The sequence below is a fragment of the Oryzias latipes genome, chromosome 3, assembly GCF_053564925.1.
Source record: "Oryzias latipes strain Hd-rR chromosome 3, Olatipes_Hd-rR_3.1".
Taxonomy (NCBI): domain Eukaryota; kingdom Metazoa; phylum Chordata; class Actinopteri; order Beloniformes; family Adrianichthyidae; genus Oryzias; species Oryzias latipes.
The window spans coordinates 36,728,285-36,747,035 of record NC_136239.1 but is presented as its reverse complement, the minus strand read 5'-3'; the positions used below and the strand labels follow the sequence as shown (position 1 = coordinate 36,747,035).

The 18,751-nt window shown below is 39.6% G+C and overlaps 2 protein-coding genes across 10 annotated transcripts in view; both read left to right on the top strand.

Annotated features, from left to right (window-relative positions):
* LOC101165294 (myocyte-specific enhancer factor 2A) overlaps positions 1-6,076 on the top strand; it is a 44,060-nt gene extending 37,984 nt beyond the window's left edge. For both annotated transcript variants that reach the window (XM_020700728.3, XM_004067525.5), the window contains 3 exons: positions 969-1,089; positions 1,422-1,524; positions 5,357-6,076. In XM_020700728.3, the coding sequence (XP_020556387.1) occupies positions 969-1,089; positions 1,422-1,524; positions 5,357-5,675 (543 nt within the window). In that variant the 3' untranslated portion in view covers positions 5,676-6,076. The remainder of the gene's footprint in view (positions 1-968; positions 1,090-1,421; positions 1,525-5,356) is intronic.
* A 2,901-nt stretch (positions 6,077-8,977) lies between these two features.
* mctp2b (multiple C2 domains, transmembrane 2b) overlaps positions 8,978-18,751 on the top strand; it is a 49,297-nt gene continuing 39,523 nt past the window's right edge. For 4 of the 8 annotated variants that reach the window (XM_023953690.2, XM_078944674.1, XM_023953689.2 and 1 more), the window contains exon 1: positions 9,041-9,246. In XM_023953690.2, the coding sequence (XP_023809458.1) occupies positions 9,239-9,246 (8 nt within the window). In that variant the 5' untranslated portion in view covers positions 9,041-9,238. Of the gene's footprint in view, positions 9,247-18,751 lie in introns of all 8 variants that reach the window. The other 4 variants (XM_078944677.1, XM_078944675.1, XM_023953688.2 and 1 more) reach the window with 2 other exon arrangements.

The window sequence follows — 18,751 nt, the reverse complement described above, 5'->3', positions numbered from 1 at the left end:
GGCTTCAGAATGTCGCCAAGAAGTTCAAAAACCAAATGTCCTTCATGATGGAGCACGTTGCTCCGCTTCTCCTGCTTTTTAGTCCTCGATCAGATATTGTCCCGTTGTGTTGCTGAAGTCGAGAGATGAAGGTCCTTCTGGGTTTCTCAGACACATGTGAAGGGACCGCAGGAGCCGCTACGCCGGTAAAAGCCCCGTAAAAAGGACAACCTGCAAGACTAAACCCAGGAAAAAAATTGAGGAAAACCTCACTCAAAAAATGTTGTATTCTCCGTCTGCAGTCAGAACTGAACAACAGTCTGTTCTACTGTTTTATGAGTCAAAAAGTCATGTTTATCATTGTGCCGTTTGGTTTTGAATGACCAGAATCAGACTTTTTTTGGTTTCTTTCTGTGTAACAGAGAAAACGATTCCCAACATCAATTCTAATTTAATTTTAGTTTTGTTACTGATAACTAATATATCTAGAATCTCCTAAATATTATTTTTTCTCATGCTGCTTATAACTTTTCCACCTTTTGTCTGACTGTTTACATTTATTGGATTTGATCCCTTTACTGCACCGTAACTTTAAATTTTATATTGTAAAAACTCTATGATCATTGTTTTTTGTATTAATGTGCTGCTTAGATCTGGATCCCAGTGGGTTTTACTTTGTTAAATCAAGGTTGAATAAAAAAAGTAAAAATAAACGTAAAGAAAAAAATGTAAATGTAAAGAAAACTTGTAAAGATCTTTGCTGAATTTTATTTTATTTTACTCCAAAAGCCAACAAGTTCAGGTGCTCTTTTTTTTAGATTTTAAGACTTTATTCGGAACATATTTGCAAAACAAGTAAGAAAAGTAAATCCCAAAAATCTATTAAAAAACACAAGTCTCTACTGACATCTTGTGGGGAAACTGAGTATTACATCTCCGCAGAAGCACCAACCAAACCTCACATTTGTTCTTTTTGCGTTTGTTTTCAGAACAACCAGAGGCTGAGCAGCAGTCAGTCGGGTCAGCCTCTGACCACGCCGGTGGTCTCCATCAACACCCCCAGCCTGCCCCACCACAGTCTGGTCTACTCTGGCGTCGGCTACAGTGGCGGTAACTCCTCGTGGATTTTCTCTGCTTCTTCTGATCGAACATTTCGATTTAAAATAGTTGAAATCGCTTTTTTACTGGGTCAAATGACTTTATTAAGACCGACATAAAGCAATAATAAATACAATAAATGAAAGGATTCATAGTTTAACAGAATAATTTCATTCAGACATGTTACATTTTCATTCAATGCAGGAGAAGGTTTTGTTCCTCTTTCTCTGCTGTTTTCTAACAAACATGTGACTCAGAAGCCAACCTGATGCTCCAAAAAACTGTTGGGCTAACAAAAAAAACAACAACCCAAGCGTGAGTGCTGCCGTCTGTCTCCTCGCCAGATTACGCCCTGAGCAGCGCGGAGCTGTGCGGCTTCGGCTCCGCCGCCGGCCCCTCCCTGGGCTCCATGGCGGCGTGGGGGCAGCACCAGCTGAGCTCCTTAGGGTGAGTGAACCGAACGCTTGACCTCCTCGCTGCTGACCGCTGCCCGTGTCTGCACTTGTGTTATTTTTAAGGAAGTCGGGGTGTTCATTTAGATTTGAAAGATGAGCTCAACAAGAAAATAGGAAGGAAACTGTGGCTTTACATCCTCAGTGTTGCTGCTACGACCTTTTTGCTTCATATTTCCTTAAAATACAAAACATTCAAACCTTTTGCAACAAAATGTACAATAATAATTTATAATATTTAAGAGCAGCTGTTCTTTTAGTGATGAAACTGCTGGCATCACACAAGACAGGAAGAAGAGAATCAACATTTTGCAATAAATGCCGTCAGAGCCAATGATCTTAGCTTACTCAAGTCTGGTTCACGTTTTTTTTTTTTTTTTGGTTTACATTTTTTTTCCGCCATTGTTGCCTATATTTCATTCTGCCGTGGTAGAATCTGTATCTTCTGGTCGTATTTTATTCTTTAAGTGAAAATTAACATACAAACACATTTTGTACACACCTAGTACTCGGTGAAAATGAGAGACTGCCCCGCCTACTTCTTCAACCCCTCCTTTTTATCTTTCCCCCTTTCTTTAACATCCCCCTCTCTCCTTCTCTCCCCTTTTTTCTGTCCGCTCAAAGAAAATGTACAAAAACCTAATTATTATGAATAAAGTTTACCCTCAAATGCAAAAGGGGTTTATACAAATAAACCCCTCGTGTGTCCGAAGATTCCTAAACCCCCTATTGTAGCAGCAACACGGGAGGCCTTCAGCTCCCATCTGTTTGCTCAGCTATTGGACAGGACAAGTTAGAAAAATAAGAAACTCAACAAAATTTGTACACACCTATTACTCAGTGAAATGGACGAAGTGAACCCCCCCCCCCCCCCTCCCAGACACACAAACACACACACACACCCCAAAAAAAAAAGATGACATCACATCAGGAGAAACAATCAAAAACAGGAATGGGGTGATAGTCTCTTATGGGGCTCAAAAAAATCTTGTTGGCGATATCCAAAAGGTAGTTTTTTAAATTATTATGGGATGGCCACAGGTCATGAGCCCTAGCAACTCACGGCTGGTTCTTCCTCCATCGTTAACGCGCTTGTGACACGAAAGACGAACGCATTTGAGTTTTCCTTTGACATGTATTTTCTGAGCGCTGGCAGCTATGCTCTCCAGATCTGAAGACAGTATTTTTTCAGAACTCTTCGCTCAGACGGCTAAATGTCGGGTTAGGGCGGGAATAAATTCAGATTCAGCCTAAAACTCCAACCGAAGTTTCTTAAAGAAACCAGCCACAAATTTAAACTCTCCCTATAACTCCTGGAGCATCATTGAGAAGCTAAAGCGTTGGTTTTAAAGTTTGTAAATTTTGAACGGGGTGAGCATGGCGAGCTCGCAAAAGTGGCATTCCCATGTTGCTAATTTTTTATTGTGATGATTTATATGGAATGATTTTCATGCCACCATGCTGCACACAAAGCTTTCGAAGTTGCAAATAAAAATATTAAATATTTGCTTTTAAATACTTTTTCTTTGCTGTAAAATTTGTTTTTGCTTTACATTTTTTTTCTTTTCCTTTCAAAAATTTTTTTTGCTTTCAATCCTTTTTTCTTTGTAAATATTTTGGCGTTTGCCACACTAATGTTTTCGCATGCGTTGTGTCTCCTTTTGCCTTTTTCCGATCTTTGATTTTGCTGTCATAAGTTTTGGTTTAGCGTGACAGAGCTGCCATCAAAAACATTTGCAAAGCAAAGAAAAAAAAGAAAAAAAATTGATAACAGAGAAAAATAATTTTAAAGCAAAGAAAAAAAATTGAAAGCAAAGAAAAAAAGAATTTGAAAGCAAATATTTAAGATTTTCATTTGCAACTTAGAAGGTTTTGTGTGCAACATGGTGGCATAAATATCACTCCATAGATTTAATACATGAATCTTTCTCTGTAGCCAAACAAAACGCATTTTCTATATGGCATGCAATATAACCATATCAGGAATGTGGGCGTAGTTAATTAAAAAAACACCAAAAAAAGAAGAAAACCTCAGTTGCCAAGAAAATTAACAAATTTACTTTTGCTGATTCTTCTTGAATTTTCATAGAGCTGGTTGTCACCTCCAGGCAACCAAAAAGTTAAACTGTTGCTATGGAGATAAAACCACCACATTGAAAAAGTGCAGCTCTGACCAGGGTGGCAGAGGCAAGAAGGAGAGTGGGGGCCGTGTATCAGCCGCACAGGGGGGCACCAGGGCAGGTAGGGCCGTCATACGACGCCGCTCACAGCTTTGATTTAGTTGAATTCTCACGTCGGTGGTGGGCCTGCTGCAGAACCCAAGTGCTCTTGAGCGTTACGTCATGATCCGTGAGAGGAGATTCTCCTTTACAGGTGTGATTGTTTTGATCAAAAAGGTCAAGTTGGTCTGCCCCCAATCAAACCCCACACCATTACACTTCCACCGCCACGTCTTTTTTTTTTTTTTCTTTAACTTGTCCTGTTCAACAGCTGGGCAGACAGATGAAAGCTGAGGGGCTCTTGTGTTGGACATATTTTACTTTAACAATAGGGGTTATGAATCTATGAATCTTCTGACAAACCAGAGGTATGTCTGAATAAACCCCTTTAGTAATCGAGGCCAAACTTTATTCATTTTTATCATAGGAGGGTGATGGGGGGGGGGGGGGTAAAACCATGAAGCAGCATAAAGCAACAAATTACTGGATGCTCATGACACCGCCGCCATGTCTGACTCTTGCTTTGAGGCACGTATGAAGTTCCTGTTAGAACTTCCAGAAAGTTCTTGTTTTGTCTTATAAGTCCAAAAGGTTTTGGTGACGTGAATCCGCCCAGTCAGCGAGGGGGGGTGAAAAAGGGGTCTGCAGATAGTTTTTTTATGGCTTCATTGATTCTTCTATTTACATCGTTGTCATCAAAAAATAACGTAAGAGCCAAAATGTAGTTTTGCGTGCACATTTCCTGGTTTACCTTGTAGTTTTACACGTTTCAACTGTTTAATTTGGGAATTAGCAACACCTGGGAGAAAGATTTGGAAAGCGCCAGCTCACCTGCACTGGGAATCGAGGAGAAGAGGAGAGATTGGAGTGTTTGTGTTCACCGCTATATTTGTCTATTGGGATTCCCCTTTGTTGCCGTCTACTTTATTAATCAGGTTCATCAACTCATACAAATGAAAACAAGACAAAAAAATGGACTGCAGCGTTTTTATAAGACTCTTTGGGAGGCTTTAAAACACAAACGTTCTATTTTTAGGAGACGCTAACTTAAGACTTCTTAATGGTAAATAAATTTTAGTTGTTAAAAGTTTGTTTTTCTTATTCTATTTTAACTTTAGCACATGAAAAATCTAATTTAAATTCTTTAAAGGTGTAATTATTTCTAGAAATGACTGCTTGGGAACATGAGCGACTGAATAGTTCATTTATTTGTCATTTTTTTAACTTCTCTGTTTTCATATTTCAGCCTCTTTTGCTGTGTTAAGTCCTTCTGCTTTTAGTTTGTTTGGAAACTGACATGCAAATTGTATTTGAGTGACTGGCACTTTTGTTTATGCTTCCTCTGAGGGAAAATGTGATAAATATTTCCTTTTTTTTCCCCGTTTCTTCATCCTGTTCAAGCTTTATATTTTAAAAAAACATGCCCATTTGCTATAAGGGCACCTCGTCTCTAAATGTGTTGAGTTATTGCGGAGCCGTTTGATTGCAAATATTTCCCTTTTGGTTCTAAGATCATGTCAGTTGGGCTTTGTCATCTGAGTTTGAAATGTCCTGCTCCACTAGGTGGCGCTGCCACTCCACAGCCTCTCAGTGTCTCTGTGTTTGCAGGTCAGGAAGCTCCAGCTTCTCCGTCGGCACAAACCACAACATTAACATCAAAGCGGAGCCCCTCTCCCCACCCCGCGACCTCCTCAGCCAGCCCGGATACGTGGCCCATCCTCTTCCTCACTCCTCTTCGTCCGCTCAAGCGGAGGTGGGGAGGTCTCCTGCAGACAGCGTAAGCTCGTCCTGCAGCTCCCACGAGGGCGGCAGCGAGCGCGAGGAGCAGCCGCCGAGGCCGGACTTCCACTCCCTCCCCGAGGGGCGGGCGGAGGGCGGCGAGAGCCCGACCTCCAAGCGAATGCGTCTGGACGGCTGGGTGACATAAACCCAGAAGTCACATGACCTCGCAACATCAGGACACATAGGAAGGACACCGTAAGGCAGAGATATAAATGTTTTAACGACACGTCAGGACTTTTTTCGGCCTTCGTCGCGGGACAATCAGTCTTTTTCTTCGCCAATAAAAAAAAGCTGGACTCTGAAGAGCGCCACTGCCAGTCATGTGCAGTCCCAACCAGGTGTCAATGCTGACTTACTCAGGGGTTTTGAAGCATGAAGGCCACACTCCCGTCATCGTCTGTTACCGAACAATATTTAAATCAGCCAAAGCAGTATGCTGTTTTTGTAACGTGTACAGATCTTAGGTTCAAAGCTTCAAGCTTGTACAATGGAAATGTGTCTTTATTATTTCATACATTGTATCCTTAATATATGTGCATCACACATTATTGTTGTCACTGTGTTTTACTTTTGGTTTTAACATAACTGCCATGTCTGCAGGCACCTTAAGTTATGTTAGGACTGTCACCGAACTGTCCGTTCCAGAAAGGAGATCGCCAAATTTGAACAAAAAGTCCAAAAGAAAAAAGTGTTGAATTCAAATGAAGAAATTGATTTTTTTTTATTTTATAAAAGGGATCCATCTGTACTAAAACAGTTTAAAAAAAAAAAAGAAATCAAATAATGATTGAAAGCTGCATGAGTGAGAGGAGCTTTGCTATTACACACCCAGAAAGAAATCAACAGTAGTAGGACTGGTTTGCGTGAAGTCATCTGTATTCCTACAGTAGAAGCAGACCGGAACACCTGAGGCAGAGCTACCAACAACTGAAGGTGCGAAACCGAAAGGCCCGTTGTGAATGGCGCAACAAATCGACAGACGAGCAACCAGCATCTGACAGGAAAACATCAGCCATGTGTTTGTATACGTCTGAAGAGGAAAATTGAAGTTTAAAACTGAGCTTTGACATCACTCTGTGAAGCAAAGACACAAACTATCTGATGAAATCTGATCAGAACAACGAAGTCTGGATATGAAACAAACTGCAGACAAATGGTTCTGTTTTTGTGTTGTGGTGATCATTTGTATAGAATAGCCTGTCTTAAACAGGAACTATGTCATTTGATGGCATTCTTTTGTTCCGGACCTGGGTTTAAAATTAACCAGAGCTAATGACGTGACATGAAAACAAAAAAATTATCTGTTTGAGTAAAGTTAGCTGGAGAAATGCTGGGACAGCAGATATTTATTAATTAATTAACCCTTATTGTTTTGCCCTTAAGTATTCAGTAATATAAAGGAACCTCTCAAAGGCTAAATGTTAGGTTTAAATGTAAACATAGATCGCTGCACAGCGTCAAGGAGAGTCTGGACTAAGTTTGCCAACATTTACAGCAGGGCAAAAAGGTATTTAGTCAGACTCCAGTTGTGCAAGTTCTCCCACATAAAAAGATAAGAGAGGCCTGTAATTTTCATCATAGATAAACCTCAACTATGAGAGACTAAATGAGAAAAGAAATCCAGAAAATCACATTGTCTGATTTTTAAAGAATTTATTTTAATTTGTTTGGTCATCTACAAACAAGCAAGATTTCTGGCTCTCACAGACCTGTAATTGTTTCTTTAAGAGGATCCTCTGTCCTCCACTGGTTACCTGTATTAATGACACTTGTTTGAACTGGTTATCTATAGTAAAGACACCTGTCCACAACCTTAAACAGTAACACCAAACTCCACTATGGCCAAGACCAAAGAGCTGTCTAAGGACACCAGAAACCAAATTGTTGACCTGCACTTGGCTGTGAATACTGAATCTGCAATAGGTAAGCAGCTCGGTGTGAAGAAATCAACTGTGGGAGCAATTATTAGGAAATGGAAGACGCACAAGACCACTGATATAATCTCTCTTCATCTGATCCCCACAAGATCTCACCCCGTGGGGCCAAAATGACCACAAGAACGGTGAGCAAAAATCCCAGAACCACACGGGGGACCCAGTGAATGACCTGCAGAGAGCTGGAACCAAAGTACCAACGGCTACCATCAATAACACACTACGCCACCAGGGACTCAAACCCTGCAGGGCCAGACGTGTCCCCCTGCTAAAGCCAGTACATGTGCAGGCCCGTCTAAAGTTTGCTACAGAGCATTTGGATGATCCAGAAGAAGACTGGGAGAATGTCTTATGGTCAGATAAAACGAGAATAGCCTTTTTGGTAAGAACCCTGCTCGTCGTGTTTGGAGGAGAAAGAATGCTGAGTTGCATCAAAAGAACACTGTAAAGCATGGAGGTGGAAGCATCATGCATCAGGACTGTTTTTCAGCCAGGGACCAGGACGACAAATCTGTTTAAAGGAAAGAATGAATGAGGCCATGTATCATCAGATTTTGAGTGAAAACCTCTGTTTGACTGGTGTCATTGCCAACAAAGGGCATATAACAAAATATTGAGTTGTACTTTTGTTATTGACCAAATACTTATTTTCCACCATAATATACAGGTAAATTCTTTAAAAACCAGACAATGTGATTTTCTGGATTTAGTTCTCTCATTTTGTCTCTCATAGTTGAGGTATAACTATGATGAAAATTACTGGTCTTTCATCTTTTTTTAAGTAGGAGAACTTGCACAATTGGTGGCTGACTAAATACGTTTTGTTTTTTTATAAGGTTATTCCGCACTGTATCGGAATATTGTTTAATTTAAATTTAAAGATTAGTTCATTCTGAGTCTTTAAGGACTTTGCTATGACTGAAATAAAAGACTCCTTGTTGTTGTTGAGCATGCGTTTTGCACTATTTGGTTTTGTCACCAACTCCTGCAACTCACTACAAACCACATCAACCGCATACTTTTTCCTTGAAGTATTTTTTCTTTTTATAAGCATTTTTTGTCTTGTGAAAAAAAACAACAACGCACATACGCACTTAATGTAAAATACATGAATGTCTTTATTTATTTACATAACTGCATCATTTAGTAAAAAAAAGTTATGTTTTCACTTAAAGTGACTAAACATGTGTAAACTTTTTATTTTATTACAACTAAAGGTCAGCAAGTCTACAATATTCAATGCTTTATTGAAATACAGTTTTCTTGGAACACAAAAATACAAAATGTTAATCACAAATGTTTTGTTTACCACCGCAAGCTAGCTAAAATGTTAGCTAACCGGAAACAGTTTTTTTTATGTTAAGCCTTAACATAAGAAGTTAAACTTTGAAATTTCAATACGGATTTAACAAAACTTTGATATAAATATTATTATTATTTATATTCCGCTTTTTAATACCATTCGAACTTATTTTGAGACACTTTTAAGGGTTTTTTGTGAATCCTCCCCACCGGAAAAGCTTTTATGTTGAAAGAATTTCAGTTGCTTTCATGACGTGCCTTGACTTTTGATGCTGGAGGAGGAGGAGGAGGAAGAGAGGAAGTATGTCTGCCGGAGCTTCTAACCGGCAACCTCCACTGCCGCTGCGTACTTTCACTTTCAGGAAATCATGATTAGAACAGTGAAAAGCCCTCCGGCAGGTTTCAAGCCATATAAAAAGGTGAGTGTCAGATTCTCTCAAAACGCAGAGAGCTACCTGTGGCGTTCGTCAACATGGCCAGGTGAGTCCTGTCCGGAAATACTTCACCTGTTGGCCACTTGGAGAACACGCTTAACTGTTTAAAATGTTACCCTGGTGGGCGGGGGGCGGATTTTCTATGGGTTTGAGTGAATCCTTATTGTAAATTTTTTTTTTATGTGTGATAAAATGGTTTGTAAAAGTAATTTAGTAGTTTGGATGAGGATGGAGCCATTTTCACTTCTAGTTTTACGTTTCTCATCGTTTTTAAGGGGACAACTAATAACAATTTTCTTTTAAAAGTACTATTTAATGAAAAGCTGAGTTCATTTACACCTAAATCCACCTCCAGGGATCTTTATATTTAATGTAAATGTGTGTTTTCCCCCCCCCCCCCCTCCACACATGTGGCATGTCTAGTTTCCTGGCTCCTCAGTCAGTCTGTGTTAATCCTGCTCAGTCTTTGCAGGCTATGATGAAGCAAACGGCTATGAAATCATGTCAGGAAGCGGCTTCTTGTCTTGTTCTGACATGACGGGGTGATGGTGTGGTTTCCTAACACAAGCCACGGTGCTGAAAGGGGAAAAGTGAGCAGCTTTGCACACAGTCTTGCATAGTAGTCTGTCTGTGTGCTTCAAGAATGCAGACTTCTAGAAGATGCAAGAAAACCAGCAGGACCCGATCACCAAGTCGGCCCAAGAGCTCTGAAATTTAACCCTTGTGTTATCTTAGATGACCCCACCCTTACTTTGATGTGTTCGCCCTACCATGAAAAAGGTGGATAAAGGTGGAAAGATTTCATGTAATCCATGGACACCGGTGAAGATCACAAATCATTGAAGAAAAAAGGTTTAACGCACTGTCTAGTGGGTCTAGATGACCCAACTCCCAATGTTAAAGTTCCCAGGATAGCACAAGAGTTAAACAGGGATTAGCCTGGCATCATGATCCGCTCTTTGTGGTCTCCGGGGCGATTTGGAATTTTTTTTTATTCCAGGCAAGCTGACCTCGTTTGGGACAGTCAAAAAGTCACATCTGTGGATTTGTTTTTCAATTCAATTTTAGTTGTATAGCCCAGAATCCCAACAACAGTCGTCTCGATGGGCTTTTCAGATGAACTAACAGAGGATTTCTGCTCTTTGGGAACACTTTTCAGTTTAAATGAGCGCTTTTACTGTTGTAGCTCAGACTTCTTTGTCTATTTTTAAACTATTTTGACCAGTTTTTCACTAGAAAACCTCATCTAGTCTGTAAGTGGGGGGAAAGAAATCTGTGCATTCTACACGTTTCCCCTTCCTCTGCTGTCTGCTGCAGACGGCTGTGCTCGTTTGGTAAACTCGCAAAGCTGCAGCTTGTGAAATGAACTGCTTGCTGTCTGGCAAAGTTAAACCATTAAAGTGGTTTTCCTGAATGAACTTTTTGGGTCAGCTCATCCTTCGTGCTCAGAGATCGGACGAGATAAACAGATGAATGGACACATGGAAGGATGAAGGTGTCATTTATCTTGACATGTTTGGGGGGGGGTTAGCTGTTATCAAGAGTAACTGATAGTCATGATGGACATGAGGAGGACTGCAGGGCAGCGGTCAAATCTTGTCAAGGTAAACTGCGTCTTTGTCCTTCTATTGGTCTGGGAAAAGGAAAACAAATCAACAGGAAACGGTCTGCCCTACGTTTGTTTTTGCTTTTTTTAAAACCTTTTTTTGTCCTGACACCACGTCGGTAGGATCTGCTTCCAGCCCAATCTCAGTTATTATCCTGCCATCTTTTTACATTTTTCTTTGGCCTTAAACCTTTCCGATAACAATAATTTTTTTGGTGTTTTTAAACACGTTCTTGGGGCATTTTTCTGATGATTAAGCTCAAGATTGCATTTCTGAGTATTTCTTCAGCCAAATTGTTATGAATAGGGAGCAGACGAATGAATGCCGTTTGAGAGAGATTGTATTTTTTTACGATCAGAATACATAAGGTTCCTTCTCTGCTTTTTTTTTTTTTTCGTATACTTTATTTATCCCTCAATGGGGAAATTCTTCTCCGCATTTGACCCATCCCCTGGGGGAGCGGTGAGCTGCAGCTTAACTGCGCTCCGGAGGCAGTAGCGTTAAGGGTCTTGCCTAAGGCACCCTCACTGAGTGATGTTAACTGCTCGCCATTGCTATGGTAATTGCCCCCAGTACCATTGTTTGTTCCTCTCCGGGAATCGAACCCTGGATTCCTGTATGGTAACCTCTCACCTCACCAACCGAGCTACTCAGCCGCTAAGCTCCATTCTGATGGATCCACTTGCAGACAAATAGATCCGTGTACGTCTTCAGTTTCCTCGTCTGAGCTGGAATCTGGATCAAAGCTGTACGGCTGGATGGCTTCAATATTGCTCGCTAATTTGTTGCCCCAGTAAAGTGTCGAGTTTGGGGTGTAAGGGGCTGAGAGCGGGTAAACAGATGGGTGACGGGCAGTAGGAGCTGCATTGATCTGCACCGAACGTCACACCCACAACTCAGAAGTGAATTTCTAGTAAGCTACGGCCAATCTGCGGAAACTATGACCTAGAAAACGACTGGTGTTTTTTTTTTGGCTAAATCATCACTTAAAAGACAACTGAGAACGCTTTTACAATAGATTAAAAGATGATCAGAGTGGGACTTTAAGGACCACCCCTGTTTTTTCTCACCGTATGTCCTTAGTGTTGCATAAGAGTCAGATAAGCGGTTGAATGTAAGGCCAGTGGCTTTGAGGCCGAGGCTGCAGATGGATGGACACTGTCGGTGCCTTCTTGACCTCTGCGGACGTCATCCCTGCAGCCTTCATGTGTGCTGTGGTTTGGATTGGAGTATAGGAAAGGAGCAGCCATTGTATTCATGAAAAGCTGTTTTGTTTTTTGGAGAAGTGGAAGCGATGCGGCTCTGATCATCTGCTGCTTCCAGAGTCTGTTCGGCCACGAGGCCACACGCTCCTTCATCCAGCGGCTTTCTCTTTCCGTTGACTAAATGGATGGATGTTGGATGTTCCTCTCATTGTCATTTTAGTGGGTTTGGCGCTGCTCCCATGATGCTCTCTGATTCACAGGTGGTGTTTAAAGTTAATCATTGACGTGTCTGTTTGTAGCCTGCAGAGGACGGTCTGGTGGGCTCAGGATCAGGAAAAAGAACAGATGTTTTTACACATAACCACACCCTTTCCTTATGCATGTTCATGGTTTGCTGACCTTTGACCTCTCTCCTCCTGTTTACTCGTTAACATAATTGGTTCTGGGTTGCTGGGTTATTGCTGCAGTGAGGATGTATGTAGTTCAACTATCCAGACAATAAACCATAGTCATAAGTAAGAAAAGCCTGCCATTAGCCTTGCTCAAAGGCACAAAGATGAGCAATACAACCAGCATGATGCCCTCGTAAACTGATGCCGTGCTCTTTCAGTTAGTCATTTTCGAGTGATTAGACACAGCCAATCCATTCTGTCGCACTCCATTGGAGACCCACTCCGATCTACTTCCAAAGCCTTCCCAGTGGTCTTTTAGTTATGATTGGGCCGTTTTTAGGCAAAATCAATAAACCTGTGTCGTTCTGTAGGACATAGTTTCTGCCGAGCTGCAGGGGTTCATTAGTAATTCAACCTGGAGTTGTGAGCAGGACCAATAAGATAGAGCAACACCTCCCTCTTGCTGAGTAGGGACTTCGTGGCCAATCCAGTGTATTTTCTACAAAATAAATACGCTTTTTTTCAAACACTTTTTTTTTACTTGCTTCTGATTCACAACAATTTGAATAAAGAAATATTCAGAAATGCAATTTTAAGCTTAATTTTCCTAATAAATGTCCTCCATCATCAGAAAAATGCCTCAAGGACATGTTAAAAACACCAAAAACACTTTCTTCTTTCACTGAAGTGGGACCTTAAGTGAGTATGCCAAAGTCACCGGAGAAACTCCAAATCCTCAGAAGAGATGACCAAAAAAACATGTTCCAAAATTGTTTTAAGAGTTTGGTTCCAAACAAAGAAACAATTTAGCTCTAAACCAGGGGTGGGCAATTCCAGGCCTCGAGGGCCGGTGTCTGCATGATTTCTAGATAGTCTTGCTCTACTCATGGCTGATTACCTGGTTCAGGTGTGTCCAGCCAATCAGGACATGCCAGAGCAGGGTATGCTGGAAAACATGCAGGAATGCGGCCCTCAGTGCCCACCTCTCCTCTAAACTATGATCAGAAAGAATAATTGGCTATCAGGAAAGCAAATCAGTAGAATTGCAGCACCAAGATGTTGACATTACCCTCAAAAGCTGAAGCTCTTATCTGTGGCTGGCTTCTCCCAGCACCAGACCAAACTATTAATCGTCTCTTGAACACACAAAGAAACACTTAACAAAATAACCAACACGTACGGAGCCCGTGTCCTGACAAGGTAAAAATAAATTATTTCTCGTTCCCACCAATTAATATCTTGTTTCCACAAAATAATATTCCATCTCCACAAAATAATTACTTCGTGTGCACGAATTAATTATTCACGTCATAAGTCATTTATAAACACGGATATGTTCTCCGTCCTGTCGCAAAAGCCGCGTTCAGCGGTAACTTCCGTGTCTCTGTGACCCACATTCGTTTAAGAAAGGAAAAAGAAAAACAAGAATGATCCATTTATTATTGTCTCCATCAATATAAGAAAAATATCATAAGATTTAGGATGCCCAAGCTTGCTGCTTCGGCATACCGCAGCGATTCTCCGGACATAGTCACTTTACATCCGCTACTTCCGTGTCTCTGTGTTAATTTGTGGGAACAAGATATTAATTTGTGGGAATGAGATAGATTTTACTTTTTCCATGTCAGGACAGGGGCTCCGTAAAAAAGAAACATTAAAGACCCATGAATAGCATCAACTTTGCATACAATGAGGGAAGAAAAAGTTATTCTACAAGTTGTCCCACTTAAAAAATGAGAGAGGTCTAAAATGTTCATCATAATCAGTGTTAGTTAAATTACTTCTAAAAAGTAATTGATTACTTTACTAAGTTACTGGATCCAAATTTTAATTAAATTACTTTACTTATTACCTATTTAAAAAAGTAATTCACTACTCATTACTTGACTTTTTTTCCCTCTCATATACAAATTTTCAAATGTAAAAGCAGCACAAACAAGATCCTCTTGTCCTTTATGTAACTTATTTTTGAAGCAGTGATCTCATACAAAGTATGAACCTGGTTCAAGACACAACCTGGCTTCATTAGAATTCAGACAGCATTGTGAAAAATGTCACAAAAATAAGTTTCAACACATGTGGTCAATGTCACAGCTCAAAGTGAGATGTGGAAAAAACCTGTGACGTCTTTATTTATATCTATCACATCTGAAATTATGCCACTCTTCTGAAAACAACTGTTTAATGCTTCCATGTTCATTTTAGCTGACCTCATGTATTCCCTCACAATGAGTAAGCGCATTGACCGCTTAAAAAAAACAAAAGTAAGGTCGATTTAACATAGAAAAACTGACTTCCAGGAAGGAGCCGATTCTTGTCTTTTACACCAAAGAGCGGTTTTAAAGTTGTTTCAATCACAACCGACACATCAGGACCCGGTTCAGGTCTCCGCTCTGCTGCTCCTCGGGGATAAGAAGACTCATTGCTGCATTTCTTTTCGTCTCATCTTTGAGCCAGTTTGGAAAGCAATGTGACTGCAGCAAAGAGGGCATTCCTGTACTTTGACCAATCCCCAAATCAATGGGTACATGCGAATGCGCCATGTACGCAATCATTATTTTTATTATTATTAACCGACATTTAGTTTTTTTTCACCGAGAGAAAATGACGGAGCCTACAAAACCTAAGTAACGAGGGTTTCTATAGTAGAGTAATTTTAGTAATTACCGAAATTTGAACTGTAATTCGCTATGTTTTTTTGTATAAGTTCATCTGAGGTGGAATGGAAAAGAGAATTCTGGAAATTCCATTGTATTCAATTTAAATCATACACCATTATTTGTAAAATGTTGCAGAGGTCAAATGGTGCAAAAAAAGAATTTATCTCCAACAAAAAAGTAGGAATTCTGTCCCTCACAGACGTGTTGCTTCTTCTTTAGGAAGCTCTCCATCCTCCACTTGTTACTTGTGTTAACGGTTCCTGTTTAAACTGGCTACCTGTATAGAAGACACCTGTCCACACCCTTAATCAATTAGATTGCATCCCTAAGCTGGACAATGGCTCGAAGAGAGCACAGTACCACAGTAACTAAAGGTTGTCATTGGTAACACATAATGTTGTAGTGGATTTAAATCCTGCAGAGCTCCAGAGGTCTGCCTAATTAAGCCAGCACATTTCCAGGTCTATCTAAAGTTCTCCAGAGACCATCTGGATGATCCAGAGGAGGATTGAGGGAAGGTCATGTAGTCAGATGAGACAGTTCTTAAGTATATGCTACTCGGTGTACCCACTATGAAGCAATGTAGTGGAAATATAATGGTTTGAGGCGGCTTTACTGTATGGACTCCCACGTATTGAGAGATTTTTGGGTAAAAACCCTACTTTCACCAGTCTAGAACATTGAGGATAAAAACATTGCTGGATTTTCTAGTATGGTAATGATCACAAACACATCACCTAGGTTAACAGGATTTCATTGAAGCCTTACAGTCCAAAAAGGAAAACCTAAATGTCTTGACAAAGGTTTAAGTCCTAAACATACTATGTTTGCTAATGATCCTTTCACCAATCAGGAAGTGCTACCTGTAAAGGTATGAGGAAAGTTGACAGTTCAAACTTTCAAAGGGGATTTTAAACAAACCAAAGAATCTCCTAAATGTTAATTAGCTTGAATGTATGCAAACATAAGACCAGTCATTTACACAAGCGTACTCTTTGAGGCATCTCACCCATTATGAAAGAGCTAACTGCCAAACAATCTTTGTTGTCTTTCATTTATAGATGTACTCCTTTCTCTGCATTCCAGATTTCTTTTGCTTTTGTTTTCAGAAAGGATTTTTTTAATTGTCATGATGACTAAGACAGAAATTGGAACAAATGTGTTTCTCTTAAGGCCTATCACGGTTATGCTCATTTTCACCAATGTACAGACCATACGCTGGAGGAGGGGGGTTAGACCCTGCGTGCATATTTTTTCAAATCGTAGCAAATCATCGCCAGCATGGAATTTGAATTGAACGCATTTTGAGTTTCGTACGCATCTATTATCCAGTAGCTCTTGTTCATTGCTGCTCTACAGGGTGATCCACAGAAAATGATTGTCTAACAATACCCAAACAGGAAACAGACCAGTTGTTCAATGGATATAATGCAGTTCAGTATACTCTCTGTCCATTAAGATTTTTTTCATGTTTTCATTAAAGCCCCTTTCTACATAGACATCCACTTTGAACTTGAAGATCAAACTTTAGGACTATCTCTGAAAAAAAATCTACAAATAGGTTTGATTCTTTATAATAAAACCAGTGAAAATGAATGTGTAGAATTGTTACCCTATGTCCCAGAGTGATATGGTGATACAATACTTTCAGCCACAATAAGTGTCAAGTTCTCACCATAACTGAAAGTACTCTATGATTTTTTCTCTGAAGATGTTGGAACCTGTGTGAACAGTCGTTTAAAAGAAAAAATGGTTTGTAGACTTTTTTTGAAATAGTGGAAAAGGATGTCTTGAAGTTCAGTCCTGACATCTGGATTTCTTATCGAAGTTTTTCACTAGGCAAAGGGCAATAAATCCAATAAGTCCAGATGTCAAAACTTATCTTCAGATGACACCTTGATGTCCACATTGATCCATAAAAAGGATTCATTGATCCCTAAGTAGTTTGCCCTCCTGAAAAAAAATGTTTATAAAATATAAGATTCAGTCATCTTCGTAGAGCAGGGGTGTCAAACTCATTTTCACTGAGGGCCACATCAGCATAGTAGCTGTCCTCAAAGGGCCAGATATAACTTATACATGTAACTAAATGTAATGAAAAATAAATGCAACTACTCCTTAATGTTAACTTACTCAATATTTATTAATTATAACTTTTTAAAGTGTCAATTACAGTTGCATAGAAAACACAACTTGTGACTCTAGCACAAGTCCTTTGACATTTTTTCCACTGAATAAACGAAAACTGAATAAAGAAAAATAACAAAGCTGAGCTGCAAAGAACATGTTACACGTGTAACACTTTACAAAAAAGGCTGCACACAGCCTTGCATCCAACTAATGACTGGATGAAAACAACTTGTCTGCATGCACACATACCTGCAAACATTGAATAATTACAACAGTAGCTACACATAAATAATATGTAATCAACAAGAAAAAATTTCAAGAAATTAAAAGCTTTTATGCTCTCGCGGGCCTCATAAAATAAAATTGCGGGCCACAATTTTGACACGTGGCGTAGAGGAAGACCTTATTTTTTGTACCAAAGCACTGTATTTTAAAGGAAGAATACTGATTATGAGCAGCATAAATGTCAACTTTTTTGTCTTTATTTGACACTTTGGGTGTTGATCTTTACACTTGGATTTTAAACCTTTGCAGAACACAGACTGATTTCAACCTCCACCCCACTATAGCTCATTTTTTATGCTAACATTTTAAGTTTAAATCTGTGCTTTTGTGTGTCTGTGTCTGTAGTTCTCTTGTCTGTTTGTGGGGGGACAAGGTGACAGAATGGCAACAATTGGTGATTAAAAAGGCAGGAAACGTAAAAATATTGAGCCATAGCTGATCATTTTTATGTATTGTAAGTTGTACTTGTCTAAAATAGTAATCAATCTTTGATGTGCTGTCTTAGTAATCATTATTTATATATCACCTTGTCATTTTAAACTGAGAAAACGGTTAATGATAGTAACAAAAAACAAAAAGAAAAATAATGGAAAAGACCAAAAGGCCATTTACCACACCATTACTGGCATTGTTTCAAATTAGTTTTTTTATTCAAGTTTTTCTTTTTAAAGCACCAAACTTTATGTGACTTAAAAAAAATGAAGTTTTTTGTTATTTCAATGTTTTCTTGTCATGGTGACTCAATTTGGTTCTGATAAGTTTTTTTTTTATTTAGAATAATTAAAAATTGACCGTCTATGCTGGTTATCATCCAGCTGTGTCACATTTTCTCAGGTTTCTTTTTCTTGTTTAAAATGTTTGCTTTAATAATACCTGTAAGGTAATTTTATTTCTATAGTAGACAAAAGGAGTGCGGTTTACTCTGTCCTATACACTTTTCTTCACCCCACCCCAAACAGAGTCTCTGCTTACATGGTTAATGTTCCCGCTAACAGAATAATGGTGAAAGTTCAGTTTAAGTCAAGCTTTATGGGAGGAAAATGGCGGTTTGTTTTTCTATTCTAGGGACCAAATATCAGGAAAAAGATTTAATTAATGTCATAGAGCAATAAATGATTGGCTCATCCTTGTATTAAAACTTCCTCCCCAACATTTTTAATGTTGTATAGGTTTCCCAAATCCTCATGATAAAGTCCCTGTTTGGCTCCACGTTCTCTTCATGATCAGCTTTGCTGACGTTTCTACCTCCTGTATTTCCTGTGTGTTCTTACC